This window comes from Heterocephalus glaber, unplaced genomic scaffold (genome assembly GCF_053883595.1).
Source record: "Heterocephalus glaber isolate CG9 unplaced genomic scaffold, H.glaber_assembly_v1.0 deba00001461, whole genome shotgun sequence".
Taxonomy (NCBI): Eukaryota; Metazoa; Chordata; class Mammalia; order Rodentia; family Bathyergidae; genus Heterocephalus; species Heterocephalus glaber.
Genome location: NW_028258308.1, coordinates 43,327,564 through 43,344,564, shown reverse-complemented (window position 1 = coordinate 43,344,564; position 17,001 = coordinate 43,327,564). Strand labels below are relative to the sequence as shown.

Genomic DNA, 17,001 nt, shown 5'->3' with positions numbered 1-17,001 from the left:
TGCTGCTTGAAATCAGGACAGTGTAAAAGCAGTCTTCATAATCTCAGGACTTCCTATCAAGGCTCTGCTTCTTCGCACACCGATCCACATCAATCACAAACATTTTCCTTACGCACCACCCCACTTCTGTCGGCTCCTTTTTTTATCCTTCCCATCTTACTTATTTATTTCTCACTTTTGCTTTGGAAGGGGTGTTGACCTGTGTCTAGTTGTACCAAACCGAGCCCCCTGGCCAGGGAGGCGATTGGCTCCTGGTGCCGGTGACGGTCGGGGAGCCGAGTGCGGCCGCGCAGCCGGGCGCTGATTGGCTGCGCGCTGAGACTCAGCTCGGCCACCCGCGCGGCGCCTCGCCCGGCCTCGCTCCTCGCTCGCTCTCGCAGAGGTGTCGCGCCCGCCGCACCGCCGCGCCTCGGGGACGCCCGGACGCCCCTCGCGGTTCTCCGCCGCTGCGCCCGCGGTCGGCCAGGGCAGTCCCGGGCCGGGGACTCGGAAGAGCGCGCGGCCGCGAGCCGGGCCGGGCTGGGCACAGCGCCTTTTGTCCCCAGAGCCTCCTGCAAGTTCGCTGCGGGACGCGCGCGGGCGGCCCGACGTCGCCGGCATGGGCAGCGGGTTCGGCGCGGGGGGCGTGCTGCTGGCCCTGGCCGCGGGGCTGCTGGCCTCTGGCTCGGCCAGCGAGTACGACTACGTGAGCTTCCAGTCGGACATCGGCGCATACCAGAGCGGGCGCTTCTACACCAAGCCGCCGCAGTGCGTGGACATCCCGGCGGACCTTCGGCTGTGCCACAATGTGGGCTACAAGAGGATGGTGCTGCCCAACCTGCTGGAGCACGAGACCATGGCCGAGGTAAAGCAACAGGCCAGCAGCTGGGTGCCCCTGCTCAACAAGAACTGCCACATGGGCACGCAGGTCTTCTTGTGCGCGCTCTTCGCCCCCGTGTGCCTCGACCGGCCCATCTACCCGTGCCGCTGGCTCTGCGAGGCCGTGCGCGACTCCTGCGAGCCCGTCATGCAGTTCTTTGGCTTCTACTGGCCCGAGATGCTCAAGTGCGACAAGTTCCCCGAGGGGGACGTCTGCATCGCCATGACCCCGCCCAATGCTACCGAAGCCTCGAGACCCCAAGGTAAGGGCGCCTTGGACCCCGCGGGCTCCCACGCGAGGCCGGACTTGCTCCCGCGGCGCAGGCCGTCTGTGCACGGCCGAGCGAGCCCAGGTGCCGCGCGGCGTCTCTGCCAACTCGGCCTGGCGGGGCTTGCTGGGCCCGGGAGCCTCTGTTCTCCATCGGGTCTCCCCTTTTCCCTTTCAGAAGCCGAGCCTTACATTTTTGTAGCCTGAGAGGTTGCCTCTGTCAGGGTAGGGTATTTGCCCATCCCATGCCAAAGTTTTTAATTCTCCCAAGCGGGGCTGCTCTCGCGGGGAAAACACGAACGCCAGAGTGGGAAGCTCAGAACCGCTGAGAGAAAGCTAGGCGCGGCTTTATTTTCACAGGGTTGGAGAGCAACTTTAAACAACTTTCTTAAGCTGCGCAAAACTGACCCAGGGAAAGAAGTGTAGACATCGCGGGGATTTCTTCACCTTTTCTCCTAACAGTTCTGTTTAGGGATCTTCAGGACTTCCTCGCATACCCCCTGCTTCTCTCATTCACGAAAATCCTCAGGTAATTAGAAAGATAAAAATGTAATTAACTCACTGTTGGTCTCCTCCGTGGGGAGTGGGCCCTGGAAATTGGGATCTGCAAATTCCTAACCCCCCTGGGGACCTGAGATTCTTCTCTGAATCCCTTGCTACTCAAAGGGCAATTCTTGAATGGCAGAAAAAAGAAAGATCCTTGGAGATAAAAAAAAAAAAACAAGTATACCCCAGCCTGGTGGCCTGACTTATAGGAACGAATTCAGCCCAGAATCCTGTCAAAGCAGAGCTGAGACTCAGAGCTGGGTGGAGGACCTGAGATAGGGAGCTGTACCAGGGGTGCTTAGCCCAGGGACCCACATCTTGGGGCCTTTTGGGGCAGTGGGGAGAGTTGAGCTCATCTGGAAGTGTTCAATGTCTTTTGACCTCTGTTACTGCTACTAAAAGGATGAGCAAGCTATCACTGGCTCCCTGAGTGAGGATGGGTTAGATGTGGGGAAAAGGATGCCCTGAAGTTGGTACCTCTGCTCTTGCTTATCCTAGGGAGAGAGATGGCCCCAGAGGGGTGGGGGCACAGGGATAGACACCTCCCTGGGTGGGCGGGATGGGCAGCCCTGCTTGCAGGGGCCAGTCCCAGGCACCTGTGCGCTCAGGGCTAGCCTTCCAGAGGGGCAGCTCTTTGAAAGCAGCTCTGAGTAGTGACCTAAAGTAAAGCACTTTGTGTCTTGCGGGTATGGAACTGTTCCTGCAGTCCTCAGGTTTCCCTTGCCTCAGCAGCTGGGGGTGAGTGGCCCTGCTCTGGAGGCTGTGACCAGCTCTGCTTGGCTGAGTCCAGTCTTGGTGACCTGTGGTGGCCTCTTTCTGGGGTTGTTTGTGGACAGAAGTGGAGACTTCTGAGGAGCAGATTGTGGGGGCAGCTATGGCTCCAGGGAAGGATGGAGCACTGGATAGGCTGGTGCCTGGTCATGAAGGAAAAGAGCTCCTCAAAGCCTGCTGTGGAGTGGGCAAAAAACCCTCTGTTGCTAACCCCTGGGTGCCTTTTCCGAGGTCACTGTCCCCTTGTCTGCTATCTTTCTGGACCTAGGTTCAGGCCGTCCCCTGCCAAGTTCTGTGCTGATCAGAGAGAATTTCTGGGAGAGGATCAGTCAGGAGTGGGACTAGACTGGTGCTCTCCTCATGTCCAGAGAGGGCCCGGGTACCTGCCCAGAACTGTAGCTCCTTGCTGTGAGGGAGCCCATGTGACTTCCCCAGCTGCCTGGCCACTGTCAGCTGAAACTGGAGGTGGGAGAGTGTGTGTGTGTTTGCGTGTGCACGCACGTGTGTGTATGTGTAGGGCAACCTGAGACAGACTTAACACTTGTCCTCAAAGCCTTATGGCTGGTGACTCTGGGACAACAACTAGTAGTACTTTTGAATGACAATGAATATTGTATCTTCGAACTGATCGTTTATTTACCTTTTATTCTTTGAAATTAAAACTGAATTTTTAATACAGTGTCATACCCTTATATACTTAAGACTGGTCTCTGTTTACATACATGGGCATATAGAGTTTTTGGGGTACTGGGCAGCAACTTGTTATTAAGGATAAATCTGATAATGAAAAAAGACTCAAAAGACATTCTTCTCCCTAAAGGCAGATGCCCAAGCCACATCAGTCTGTGTTACAGGGCAGGCAATTGTTCTTTTTCCAAGACAGTGACTTCTAAATCTTGTACTCATATTAAACTTGTTGAATTCCAAGGCCAATAAATTGTTCCTCTTTCCTGCCAGGTTTACTGATGCAGTGCATTGGTTTAGTGCTGTTGTTGAGGCATGTTGTGCATTAAACCCACCAGGCTTTTTAGGCCCAGATCGTGGAGGCTACAGTGCTGTTGCCTCCCCACTGCCGCCTGCCTTAGGATCTCTTCATCCATCTCTCATCAGCTGTCCAGGGAAAATTGGCTATGCATACGTGTGTGTGTCTGTGTGCACACATTAATTTAAAAAGTTCAATTTAAAAGTGACTCCAGTGTTAGGCTTTCTCTTCTGAAATATTAACAAAATAAAAAACCTTGTACTGTTTTGTTCATCTATTTTAAACATTATTTTAAACACATCTTAAGACAGTGATTCAGCCTTGCCTTTCAGATAGAGGCCTGGGTGGCTTTCTCTTGCCCAGGCAGCCTACAGGGCCCCAAGGACACACGAGGAGGTGCAGATTAATATTATATTACACATTCCTCTCCTTTCTCCAGAAAAAGCTAGTCCAGAGTCTGGCTGTAAGAAAAGTCCAGATAGAAAAAGCCATCTTGAAAAACACACTGAGCTCCCCAAAGGGAGGTCTTGCTACTGAGAGTCCTTGAAGTCCAAAGGTGTAATTGATGGGACTGGGGAAAATGCCTTTGTGGGGTTCAAAGTCTGCGGATCCAGGGAGCTGCGGTGAGCATGTGGAGGGGAGGGGAACTTGGCCTTTCTATTCAGGTTTCCCTGACCTTACTACTTTTTGGATTAACATTATATATGTAGAATTTTCCAATTCAATAACTTCTACTTAAAAACATAAACAAGGATTAGAAGTAACTAAACGAGGAAAGCACAAAGTACAGGTCACTCTCTTGAGCACATAGGGCTTCCTTTCCCTTTTTTTTCTCTCCATGGAAGCAAGAACCATAATGGGAAATTCTGGGCAAGTTTTTTTCTTTGGTAAGAAACATCACCTCCAGAATTCAGCCTCAAGTTCTGGGTGCAAAGCATATTTCCAACATCTGCTCAAAGACAGTGAAGCCACCCTCTGCTTGGAGTGTGTGCTTGGGGCACGAGATTACCTGCAAGGTTCAGAGTACCGGTCGGAGAAGTGAATGTCAGGACAGACTCGGGTGTGGCCTCTGCTGGGCTGGCAGGATCCTTCTTGGATCCAGCTGGAGAGGTCTGGGGTGCCAGACCTCTGTGGCCTACAGGAATCCTGCCCAGGTCAGGCTTGTAGCTCACTCCTGCTCCATCTTGGGGGGCTTTGTCCACTTCAGGGTCTGAGCCACGGGGGCTCCAAAGGAAGGGAGGTCCTACTGCAGAAGCCATGGAGGGGCAGAGGAAGAGGAAGACGAAGAGCAACCCCTTCCCATCCCCTTGCTTTAGTCTCAGGGGGCACTGTCCTGTACTTTGTAGCTGCAGTGCAGCTCAGCTTGACGACGTGGCCTGGTGTGGACTGTCCTTACAGTGTGGTGTGCTTCCCTACGTCCTCTGTGAGTTGTTTGCTAGTTGATGATGAAGAGGAGGAGGACAGCAATCATAAGCCACTTTGGCCTTTCAGGCTCCACTGGGCACTTCCCCCTGTCCTTCCAGCTGAGAGGCTGCTGGCCCTGGCCTCAGAGGTCTCCTCCCTGTGGCCCAGCCTGCCTGCCCCACACCCCTCCTCTTCAAAGGCTTCACAATCACTCCTGAAAGACCCTGCAGAGGGTGCCCCCTGGGCCAGCTCTCTCCTCCATTTGGCAGCTCAGGCCCTGCCTCCCTGCCCCCACCCTGCTGCTTTACTGGAGCTCCTATTGCTGGCCCTTGGGAGAGGGGTGTTCAGAGCTTTGGGGCTGAAGCTCCTGCGCCTGTGTCTTTTTCTTTTAGCTCCTGTAGAGCAGCTGGTCACATAGATGGGCCATCTTCTTGGAAGTTTGCTCATTGGAAGGGGGCAGAAATCAGAGGGGGATAGCTGAAGGATAGGGGAAAGGACCACAAATAGATGACTGAAATAGTCTGTTTTGATTTATAAGCCAGCTTTTTTCAGGGTCTCTCAGCAGCCCATAAACCAGGCTTCCTGGGACTTGCCTGCACCTACTTGGATAGCATTAGTTTAAATGTGTCACATTCAGGGTCTCTAGACCAAAATATTTAAAGAAACGATTTACCTGCTTATAGCTTAGATCCTGCACTTGATCTTAGCCAAAAGGCCGAGAGGCGATGGCTTAGATCCTGGATTCAAGGGTCCTTCTTTTCAATTCTCAGGTCACCTTTCAGAATTTCTAGAAGACCCTATCTGCTTTCAGCCTGCTGCCCATGATGATCTCCTTCTCAGGGGAACCCCTTAACTTACAGCTTCTATTTTCCCTCTTTCCCTTCCTAGGTACGACTGTGTGTCCTCCATGTGACAACGAGTTGAAATCTGAGGCCATTATTGAGCACCTCTGTGCAAGCGAGTTTGGTAAGAAAGGGTTCCAGGCCACCTCTGGAGGGCTTGGGATCCCTGTCTCCTGCTGGCTTCTGTCCCCAGGAACAGAAAGCCTGTGGGTACATCTTGTTAGAAATTTAGATTCTCCACCTCTGTCTTATCCCGAGGGCTGCTTGTCCCACACAGACAGAAGACAGGACAGGAAGGGGGACCAGACAGTCTCTGTTCAGGTCAAACTGCTCTGCCCTTCTGTGAGAGGGGGTGTCACTGTACAGATTTGGGGGGCTTTCTCTAAGACAGGCTTGGGGACCAGTGAGGAGGAGCTAGGTAAGCACAGCAACTCTTTGGAAGCTGCAAAGTAGAGGGAAGAGGTCAGTCCCTCTCACCTGCTCTCTCCTGCAGCTCCAGCCTGCAGCTCCACCAGCTCCTCCTGTCAGATGGATGGCTCTTTCTATATCTACCCCTAGGTGTCAGCACTACTCTACCCAGGATTTCAGTGGATGACCTGGGGTACTTTCCTAAGAGGGGGGATATTTCAGTGCTTGGAAGTACAGAGGAAGGCCCCCAGGCAGGTTCTTCAGACAGAGCAAATTGACATCCCCATGGTGGTGTGCTTTCTTTCCCTCCCCAAGTCACTCTGAGTTGAGATAGAATTGCACACCAGCACTCTAGGATTAAGGCTGGGCGTAACCTGGGCACAGATCCCAGGACCTCTCAGGGCTGGTCCCACACAGTCTGGCCTTCAGGAGTCCTGAGTGCCAAACACTCTGGATGTCTCTTCTCGGGAGAGGTCAGGTGGGAGTGGGGTCCCTCCAACTCCCAACCTATCTCTGTCTCTGTCACTCGTGGATGTGGAGAGGCTGCCCACCAGGCCCAGTTTGCCGAAGGACAGGTTCAGCCTGATGCTGAACATTGTGTTTCTCCTAATTCCTGCATTGTGTCCTCGAGGTTGGATTTCTTACAGAATTCTTACCAGGAAAAACATAAAGGTAGGTAATGTGAGTCTTGCTCTCTATTCACAACCCCTCCTCTGTGTTCTTAATCAGTTGCACAGAAGGGTTTTGTGTTGGTAAAGGGAGTAGCACACGGAAGTGGAAGGAAATAGTGCACCAGTACATCTGCAGGCCATTTGCAGCCATGTCTAAGTTACAAGTTGAGGAATTCAGACCCTTCGCCACTGAGAGCTTCATGAGAATCGATATTTCTTTTGGTTTTTATTTTGATGTCCCTACCTGCCTCCATCATTCTTGGGGAAGGACAATGGCACCCCCAAGAAAAATTGTTCTCCTGTACATTTTGCTGCTTGGGTTTGAGTCACATTCTTCTTTTCTTTGGCCCTTTAAAATGAACTCAAGTAAAATTATAGAGGGCACCTGGCAGGATGCATGGCACATCTGATTGCCCTTCTGTCTACTGAGTGTCACTCACAGCCACTGCATGGTTCACGGGGGTGCCCCAAGCCAAAGGTCTCCTGCTGTAACATCTGTGGGTATACAGCCCCACATGACCTCAGCAACAAGCCTTTCATCCCCAAAGATGTACTTGGTTCCTTCCCAAAGGTACATTTGGACACAGGAAAAACAATGACATACACAAAATCTCTCAGTCATCCTGAGAGAATAACTTATTTCGAGGCAGGAAAAATTGGCTCAGCTGTGGCCAAGATCCCAAAGGATCCTCAGAAGGGATATTCAGATATGGTAAATCACAACAATCTCTTTAGAAGTTGGCTCTCTAACATTTTACAAATCCAGGGAATATTAGAGTAAACTCTGAAAGGTGTAGATAGTTATGTTCATGTGATTTTATCAGGGAAGAGTGATGGAAGCCCTCGGCAATGAGCATGTAGAGGTGGCTGGTGGGTGCTGTCTTCCCAAAGATCTCAAAATTCAGTGTATTTGATAATTTGTATGTACGTATCCCTCCATTCAGCATTTATTGAGTACAAGTCACTGGGCTAGATATTGTAATCCAAAAATACTCATCTAGCCTAAATTATAATTTAAATTTTAGATTTTAAACATCCAGACCAAATACCAACCAATGATTTGCTAGAGGATCATGGAGTTGGGTTATAATTCAGAGGCTGTAGATGGGGTTGTGGGAACTCAAGGCCAAAGGTAGTGTTAAGAAGCTGAAAAAAAGTGGATCTCCATCTTTGTGCTGAAAATCTTTATTTGAAACTCACCAACCCCAAATCATCATCAGATTTTTTTGCTGTTCTCCCAGTTGCTCACCAAAACTCAGGTACCTCAGACACATGCCCTAGTTAAACTAGACACATCCCATGTCCGAGGCCTGGAGTGAAGAGGCCAGCCTTAGGAAGGAATTGGAATGTGGCAAGGCTGACTTTGTACAAAGGAGGCAAAGGTCCAGGGGACACTCTGACCTTTCACCTGTGGTGGATGCCCTTTCCTGCTGCAGCAGGTGCCTGCCAGGTAGTCAGCAGGACCCCAGTGTGCTGCTTATGGGAAGTAGGGTGAAAATAAACAGTCAGGTCCAAGACTCTGAGTGATTAACTGTTTGGGATTGTGTCCTTTTAGCCCGAGATTATTTTCTTCTTGGGTTCACAGGTCTTCTGAGTTTGTCTAGAACCTTCAAGGTCATCTTACCAAGCCCTCTCTTTTAATAAATAAGGAGTCTGACTTTCCCAACTGGAGTACTTTTACTCCCTATAGCATGGCCTTCCTCACAAGACAGTGAACTGTTAGGGCCTTGCCATCGAGACGCTGATGTGTGCAGTGCAAGTATGATAGATGCCAGAGTTCTTTGATGGGGGTGAAGGAGAGACATTTTTGGTTTTTGTTTGTAATGTTCTTATGAAACAATAAATAGGATCCCCCCACCCCTTGCAGGGGCTGAGCTTAGCTTTGCCCTTCTTAGCACCCTGGAGAATGCAGCCTTGTTGAGAAACTTGTTTCCTAGCTCATTTCATTTCAAGTAAGTGAGGCAGTCAGCCACGCTAGTGGGATTCAGTTAGAAAACAAAGACATTTGACAATGTGAGCTGACACACAGCAGAGAAGAGAAGGAATGTCTGACTCTGTACCCCAGGGATCAAACTTTGTGTTAAGCGGTCTTGACATCCCAGTGGGAAGACATCAGGTTGCTGGAAAGCTCTCTGTGAGCTCCGCAAATGAGGGATGCATTTTCTGGGTCAGTACGCAGGCTCACCCTGCTGCCAAAGCCTGCTTGGACTCTTTCGGCTTCTGTGGAGCTGGGTATGCCCTGCCCACTATCTTCTCCTCCAGCAATGCATTTATAACTCTCTCTGTCAGCTCTGCCTGGCCATTCGTCTCTCCACCCCTGCACTGTACCCCCTCAGTTCAGAGCACATTTTTTTCCCCAACAGGGAAAAGCATCAGCAGAAAAGCCTGTGTGCTGATGCTTAGGAATGCAGCTAGATCAGCCTGGATCAAGCACCAGATGTGGGAAGCCAAAAGTTGAATGGTGCAGTCTCCAAATTCAACATGGCGGCCAGCTTGCCTGCTGTGCTTCAGTCAGGGCACACAGCTCTGCTTTTTGTTCCCTGTGCCTTCCTTGCTAGATGGCAACAGGATACTGCCCTTGCCTTTTCAGCAGTCCAGTGTAGCATTTGCCAGCCGCCACACTAATAATCTTGCTGTTAACACTCAGTGCCTACAGCCATATTTTTTCAGGTTTTTTTTTTTCCATTTTGTCTCAGGGATGTGAAGATCTCATTTGTAATTGTTGTGAGGTTAGTATCCCCAGCTCTGGTCATTTTCTTGAGCTTCTTTTCCAGTTTCTGTGAACACCTGTAAGTTTTTCTGACAGAAATTAGCACAGTGATCTCTAGTACTTTTGTTAAGAGAGTTCCAAGCTTCTTCTTGTACTCACTATTAGACATTTTTTAGTTTGAGAGTTCAGGGGGCAACTTCTTTAGCCTCCCCTGTTCTCATCCCTTTTATTGGCTGTGGAAAAAGACTTCTTTGCCCCCAGAAATTTTCCTTGCCTTCTAAAAGGATTATATTTTTATTTATACATTTCCTCATAAAGAGAAAAAATTGTGCTTTGCAACACTAAAATTGGCTAAATAAGAAAGAAAAAGAAAATCAACTCTCACAGTTAGCACTGGGAGTATTTCCTAGAAGAAGTGTTTTCCGAGATTCTTGTATCCCCAGGAATCTGCTGTCTGTCCCAGTGTCTTTTAAAGTGCCTGGCTGGGCTACTCTGAGGAAGGCCATGTGTACTCTGCAGGGCAGTTTGCTGTCTTGCAAAAGGTAGGGTGAAGCTTTCCAAACCAAACCTGGGTTTCCTCCTGAGTATGAGGAAGGCTGGCTGCCAGCACAGGAATTGCAACATCTATAAGTTGCGTGAGAGTAGGGTCTGTGTCTGGTGCCATGTTTTACCTACTGTAAGATGCCTGTTAATTGTGAGGTGCACTATTCATTTTGCACCACTGACAGGGAACACACACTTTGTGCTAAAATGTGAAGAAAATCTCAGTCCTAGAGTGAGAGTGGATAAAATAAGGCCTATTTGTATTCAAACAGTCCCTGGCACTGCATCTCATACATGGTTGGCATAAAATAAAAATTTGTCAGATGAGTGTTTGAATGACAGGGGATGGTGAGGATCTGGACATTGGAGTTCCTTGTTTATAAAGTAGAGTGCTCCTTTTCAGCCAATATGTTTATTGAATTCAAGCAAAACTACATACCCTGTTTGAGGTGACTGTGAGTGTCTGTGTGTATTTTAAAAAGAGCCCTGATATCCAGAAATCTAGTTTGGTCAAAGTAAAATTAAATAGACTCTGGAAAAGGAGCTGTTAACCTGAGGTAGGGTTGGCAGGTTGAAAATGACTGAATTCTGCTGTCACTGAAGATCTTTAAAACATTCACACCATTCCTGAGTTGGTAAATGCTTGGAGCAAGTTGTGATGGTGCTCCCTGAGCTGGAAGGTCTGAGAAACTTTTCTTCAGTGCACTGCAGATGTAACTGTGGCTGATGGGCTCCTCTCATTCCAGATATTCTCCCTATGTTTGGGGGTGGGTGGCACAGTGCAGAGATCATGGCTGAACCAAAGGCCTTTGAAGCCTTCCTGCTAGTGGGATGTTTGTAAGGTCAATTACTTGCTCACCCATGGCTCACATTGAAGTATTACTGAGCCAGCCCCAAACCTAGGGGTCAGGCCCAAGGATTCAGGCCCTGGGAAGTTTGGGCTGGGGTTGCACATGGAGGAACCATGAAGAGAACCTGTAAAGAACCATATTTTATGTCTGTGGAGAGCATGGTACATCCTTTCTCCATCACTAATCTTTTCTTGGCTGTCACCACAGCAGGAAGTTTCTTAGACACATTTCACTGAGTATAGCTTACTTCCACATCTTTAAACCAGGGAAGTGTGGAGTAGTAGAAGGGAAATGGACATTCATGACCCTTGGATGAGGTATTGCATCTACTGGAGCTTAGTTCAAGTCTCTCTTTGCCCCCTTTGACTCTGTGTGCTCTTCCACACTTGGCAGATCTCTTAAGGACTCTGTGCCTCAGTTTCTGAAGTGAGATGGTAGCCAATACTCAGGTGTAGATTTTGGTGAGGAGCAGATGAGATGAGATTGTGTCTGCAGACTGAGCTCAATAGAGGTGCATTTCAGTGCTCTTTCAGAGTTGGACGTGATCAGCCATCTGTCCTCATTCATGGGTTCACCAGCGTGGTGAGGGGATTTTGGAAACATTTCTGTCCTCTACTTCTGCATGTTTATTGAACCTGATTCTCTTTCCAGCCCTTTGCCCTCCTTGCATCATGCTGGAATGATCCCTTGTTCTAAGACAGATTTAGGTTCGGGCATGACTGGTTCAGGACTGGCTGACACATGACTTCCTATTTGTGGTGAAGTCCAGTTCTGGCAAGATTATTTCTTTGGACAGGCAATTGCCAAATAGTGTGGTCTAGGCATCCTTTCAAGGGCCTTCCAAACTGCAATTTTGTGAGGCTCTGGTCACGAGTGGTCCTGATCCAGCGCCTCTCCTCCCTTCTCCTCCCCTTCTGTCCCTTCCCCTTCCTTTCTGTCTTCTCTTCTCTTTCTTCTCATTTTCTTTTTTATTTCTCTTCTGTTTCTTTCTTTGATTGTGGCAACATATATAATATAAAATTGACCATTTCAATTTTATGTGTTCAGTCAGGGTTAACTCTCCATCTCTCTCTTCCCAGCTCTGGCAGTCACCATTTTCCTTTCTGTCCCTGGGAGTTTGACTACTCTAGGGACCTTATGGGAATGGAATCACATAGTACTTGTCCCTTGCATCATGGAGAAGGGGAACAAGGAGAAGGATTTGCTCCCAAGTTCACCATTATTTTCTAAAGTTGTTCTGGTGGGAGCAGAGAAAGGGGGTAAGGGGTGAGCTGGGATAGGGGAGTGTCTGTGGTCTGTGATACTGCCCATTTCTTCAGGCCTTGTCTGGCTCATCTGAACTGATTTGTCACTGTAGAGATATGCTCAGTTGGATAGGACCTCTGAGATCAGCCTGCCCATGCCCTCCTCCTGCCGACTGAGCAAAGTAAGATAAGGGAGTAAGTCCTTCAGCTGCCCATGGCTGCTACACCTGGAGCCCGCACAGCTCTCCTGCCCATCAGCACTTGCCTGGCAGCCCATCCAGACTTCATCCCTCCTGCCTTCCTACCCTCTCATGCCCATCCGGTTCCCATCCTGCCAGGCCAGTGGGGGCAGCACTGAGCAGCAGCACTCAGTGCTCCTTTACTGTCACACTTTGTGGAATTAAAATGGCCAGATGCCTGTGTCCCACACATTGAAGGAACTTGGCCATTGTTGGATTCCTTCTTGGTAGGAAGGTGGGCAGAACAGCAAAATGGAAGGAACCCAGGCTTTGGGCCAGACAAGACTTGCATTAAATCCCAACCCTCCATGCCAAGTGACCAAGAGAAAGTCTCTAAACCTCCCTGAGCCTGGCTCCCTATTTGCAAACTATGGGTGGTAATTTCAATGTGTTGTGGGGAGAATTGCATTAATGAAGCAGATGAGTTAATTCCAGTTCCTGGAATATGGTAGCTGTTCAACCGATAATAATCTCCTCTTATTGGAAAGAATCGTTTCAGGATGGAATTTAGCCTAGGAAGCAGGATTCTAGTGTTAGTGAAATCAGATTGGCAAAAAACAATTTAAGAGGTAGAATGGAAAGTCTTGGTTAATTCTCTGGTTAACAGAGGATTACACTGAAGACAGCTTTTAAAATATCAATTTGGAAAATCTTTATGCAGCTTCAAGTTACTGTACTCAATTAAAAAAAAAATACAAACAAACAACCCCCTTCCTCCCAACCTCAAGTCCTGTCTGTACTACATGGGAAGCAGGTCTGAAGTTCAGTTAGGTGACACTATTAAGTAGCCAGTGGACGATTAGGGCTGAATTTGCACAGGTTTTGGGGAACGCCCATTGAGGCTCTCTTTTGTGTGCTTTTGAGAAATCTCATACTTAATATATTCTACTCATAGCTTACTGGTGTCTGTTTCAAGAGATTTTTCGAGCCCTTTTGTGTTGCTCCTCCTCCCCTTTTTTTCTCAAGCAGTACCTCCAGGCAGATTTCCTTTTCTTTTTCAACAGCTGCCTTGTGATATTCAGTCCCTTTAACTAAAAAAAAAAAAAAAAAAAAAAAAAAAAGGCTATATTCAGAGGCAAAAGACCATTTAAATATTGGTAGGTTTCACCCAGTTTTGCAGAAATGAGCCAGAAGCTCCAATCTGTATTTTTTTTAAAAAAGGAGAACAAATGGCCAAAGAAATGTCAGACCCTTGCCCTGCCCCAACCTGCTTAGAGCAGCCAATTAAACGTGCATTAGCTTTGGAAGGCTTCTCAAAGGCCTATAGATTGTGCTTGAAATCTTTGTTTAGTCTTTCAGGAACACTGTCACACGGATGATTTATCAAAGAAAGTTGTTTATCTGGCAGTAAAACAAACTCTGGGCCTGTTCAGACTAAGATTTCCCGTGCATTTCTACCAAGGTAAATACTGGTAACTGGCAGGTTGCAGGTTCTGTGTGAAAGCCAGACACATACAATAAATATTTGAACTACAGCTTTGCCATGTAAGAGGCCCTGCCTGTCACTAGCGCTGTCACTCCTGACATGCCTGGCAGGACCTGGCACTGCAGCCAGGCCAGCTGGGGCTGGGTGGAGTGACACCTCTGGCATCTGCAGAAGCCTGAGCCTTCCTGGGTCTGGGAGCCACCTGATTGCTGGCACCTGAGTACTTTCTCTTTCTGGGGATTTCCTGGTTTGGAGGGAGGCAAGCCTCAGATGGCATCCCTCAGCACACCAACAGCCGGTGACAGTTCCAAGGGAAGTGAAGCAGAAGCAGCCAGATTAGGTTTCTTTGAGATAGACATTTGTTGAATCCAACTAGCGGGAGCTGGGTGTGCTGAATGACTGGGGAGCCAGGGCAGGGACATGGTGATAGGGAAAGAAATCCCCTTTTGGGTTCTGCTGAGTTTGAATTATTGTGGCAAAAAAAAGCCCTATAGATGCTTCCTCAGGGTCTCTGGCTGTGCCTGTTGGTGGTTTCAAGAGGCCTGTGTGGGACAGGAGAGAGCAGAGGAAGCTCTGTGCTGTAGACCTGGGTCCTAGGCCATGTTTACATGGTGCACTGGGGCAACAGATGCATCATAAGGCTGAAACAGAGATGAAATAGGGAAGAGGAAGGCTTTGTGCCAAGTGTGGTAGTGTTTCAGAGAAGGACTTTTGGGTTATGAGCTGCTTGCTTTCTGGCAGGCTGGGTGCTGGAGCTTCAGGCTCACACTGGCTTTGGGGTCCTTCCTGCAGCTTTGAGTTCACTCGGAAAGTGGTCTTGGGTGCCTCCTCTAACTTAGGTCCCACCTGCATCCTTCTTATCCTGACCCTCTTGGTAGGGCAGAGATGGCAAGCAAGAACCTTGGAACAGAGGTGACATCTGTGGCTGTCCGGGAGGTTTTGGGGATGTGATCACAGACAGCCACACTCACATCCGGATCTTGGGAGTACAAAGTGTCTTTCTCTAGTGTTACAGAGGGGCCTCAGGCATGGGCTGTTCATAGCTTTCTGGGCTGGTGTGCAGGCAATACTGTACATGCTTCCTGGCTTGCAGCTATTTAGGGGAATGAAGGAATATTTTCTTTAGGGCAGGAATTAAGGGAAATCATTTCCAAATTCTGGAAGGGTATCTACAAGAGGTAAAGAGACACTACCACTTTACTTTGGCAATGATGAAAAGGAGGAGTCAGCTTCCCTCCACAATGCTCATTTAGGCAGGATTAAGAGGGGGATTTTCTCTCCCTTATCTTCTCTGGTCCTCCTCTCAGCCTTCTTCATAGGACACTTCCTGTGGGCTTCTCAGAGGTGTTCTTCTCAGTGAGCTCTTTGAAAATCATTTCACAGCAGTGTCTTCAGTCTCATATCCATTCAGCTTTGGGAAATAGCTCATGGCTGAAGGAAGTTCCTGCCTTTGTGTCAGTGGTGAGGTGCAGAGAGGTCTGGCAGTTGTCTGCAAGGTGCCCATGGCAGCCAGTATCGGGCCTCTCTGATTGCAGTCTTTACTCTTCACACCTCATTTTCATTCAAAAACAGATTGTGTATGTATGCATGTGTGTTCTCTTTTGAAAATCAAAGCATCCACAGAGGACATGAACTCCTGTAGAGTGAAATCAGGGGACAGTTGTTGGGTGTCTGCTGAGTACAGAACTCTGCTTAATCTTTTTGCCACATTCGATAACTTCCAGATCATCATCCATAGAGATGTTTGGCTGAGCAGACAGGACTGTTTGTATTGCTTCTTCCTAGGGCCTGGGAAGAAGGGTCTCCATCATCAGAGCCAAGCAATGCAGCTGCAGTGAAGAGTTTGGAGACTCCTCCTTTCTCCAGGGTCTCTGTACCCTGAGTTAAGGCCTTTGCAAGGAAGGTAAAACCTTTGTTGGTCAGAAGACAGCTGGTGCCTGGGTCCTTACTTTGGGAAGAGCCTTTCTTTCTGGTTACATGTTGTATCAGGAGTGAGAAACCCTGCAGAGCTACCATGAGGAGGAAGAGGAGCACCCCCCTCCTTCAGCCTTGGGCTTAGCAGATAGAGCTGCTCAGGGGACCTCACTGTCCCCTTTGCCAGGACAGCTTGAAGAAAAGCTTCAAGTTAGTCAGGGACTTTTCCAAGGGGCCTCTGTTCTGCCTCACAGATCTGTGTACCCTGTATCTGTGTGCTACTCCTTAGGAACTTAGGGCTTTGAGGAGGAAGAAGATGCTTGAGTGATTTTCGGCATATTAGGATCAGGGTCTTTGTGTTCTTGAATTGGGAGTGTTGCAGGCCAGGCTCAGCAGTAGTCAGTGCACATGAAAAGGTTGTGCAGGGTGATTGGGGCACTGTTCCTGCCCTTGTGATTCGGTGGAATTTCTGTATTAGAGAAAGAACTGGTTCACAGTTGTGTAGAGGAAGGTACAGTTCTTCCTAGGAAGGTATCACAGAAAGCTGCAAAGAAGAGATCAGATGCTGTCCTCTGAGAAATTGGGGGGTGGCGCAAGTAATGTCCCTGGAGATGGTCCATTCAGGGCCACCCACCTAAAGGAGGCAGCCTGATGAGGTCAGCAGAGCAGCCCGGCAGCCAAGGACAGGCCATCTGCTGGGGTCAGCACCCTTGGAAAACCTCTGGCCTGGGCGTTCAGAGCCTGTATTCACTCATACTCGGGTGGCCACAGACCTGGTCATTACCAAAAGCAGCCATCATTAGTAGCTGTCATAAACTGCTCTGACTTCTCTCTGAGCTTGTTAGTGGCCCAGGCAGGCAGCAAGCACAGAGCTTCAGATCTGGCCCCACAAGGGCAGGACTGGGAATGTTAGTCAGGGCCGAGGGCCTGGGTTGGCTTGGGTATCTGAGCTGGGCTTTTTGGAGGAGGGAAGCAAGAGAAGCTGTAGCTACCATAAGGGATGAGGCAGAGGCATGTAGATGGAGTGCACATGCGGTTTGTGTGTGTGCGTCTCTGTGCTTGCATGTGGCTGTCTGCGAGAGTGGGTATAGATGTGTGAGAACAGTTGTTTGTGCAGTGGGGCATGGGCACACGTGCCTGCTGGTGTTTGCATGTGAGTATAGACATGTGCATTGTTCGTGGCATGAGGCCATTGCATGTGGCCCATGCCTGTGTGGGCACAGCGTATCCGCCTGGTGAGCATGGTTGGGCCAGCCAGCTGGTTGCACAGCTAAGGCATCTGCCTGTTCCGGCTGGCCTGGCCCTGTGGGTGGCAGGCTTCCCT

At 49.2% G+C, this 17,001-nt stretch overlaps 1 protein-coding gene across 1 annotated transcript in view; it reads left to right on the top strand.

Moving 5' to 3' along the window:
* Nucleotides 1-412: 412 nt before the first annotated feature.
* Nucleotides 413-17,001, top strand: part of Sfrp1 (secreted frizzled related protein 1) — a 39,257-nt gene continuing 22,668 nt past the window's right edge. Inside the window, exons 1-2 of the mRNA XM_004855447.4 lie at nt 413-1,121; nt 5,718-5,795. Coding sequence (XP_004855504.1) covers nt 599-1,121; nt 5,718-5,795 — 601 coding nt within the window. The 5' untranslated portion in view covers nt 413-598. The remainder of the gene's footprint in view (nt 1,122-5,717; nt 5,796-17,001) is intronic.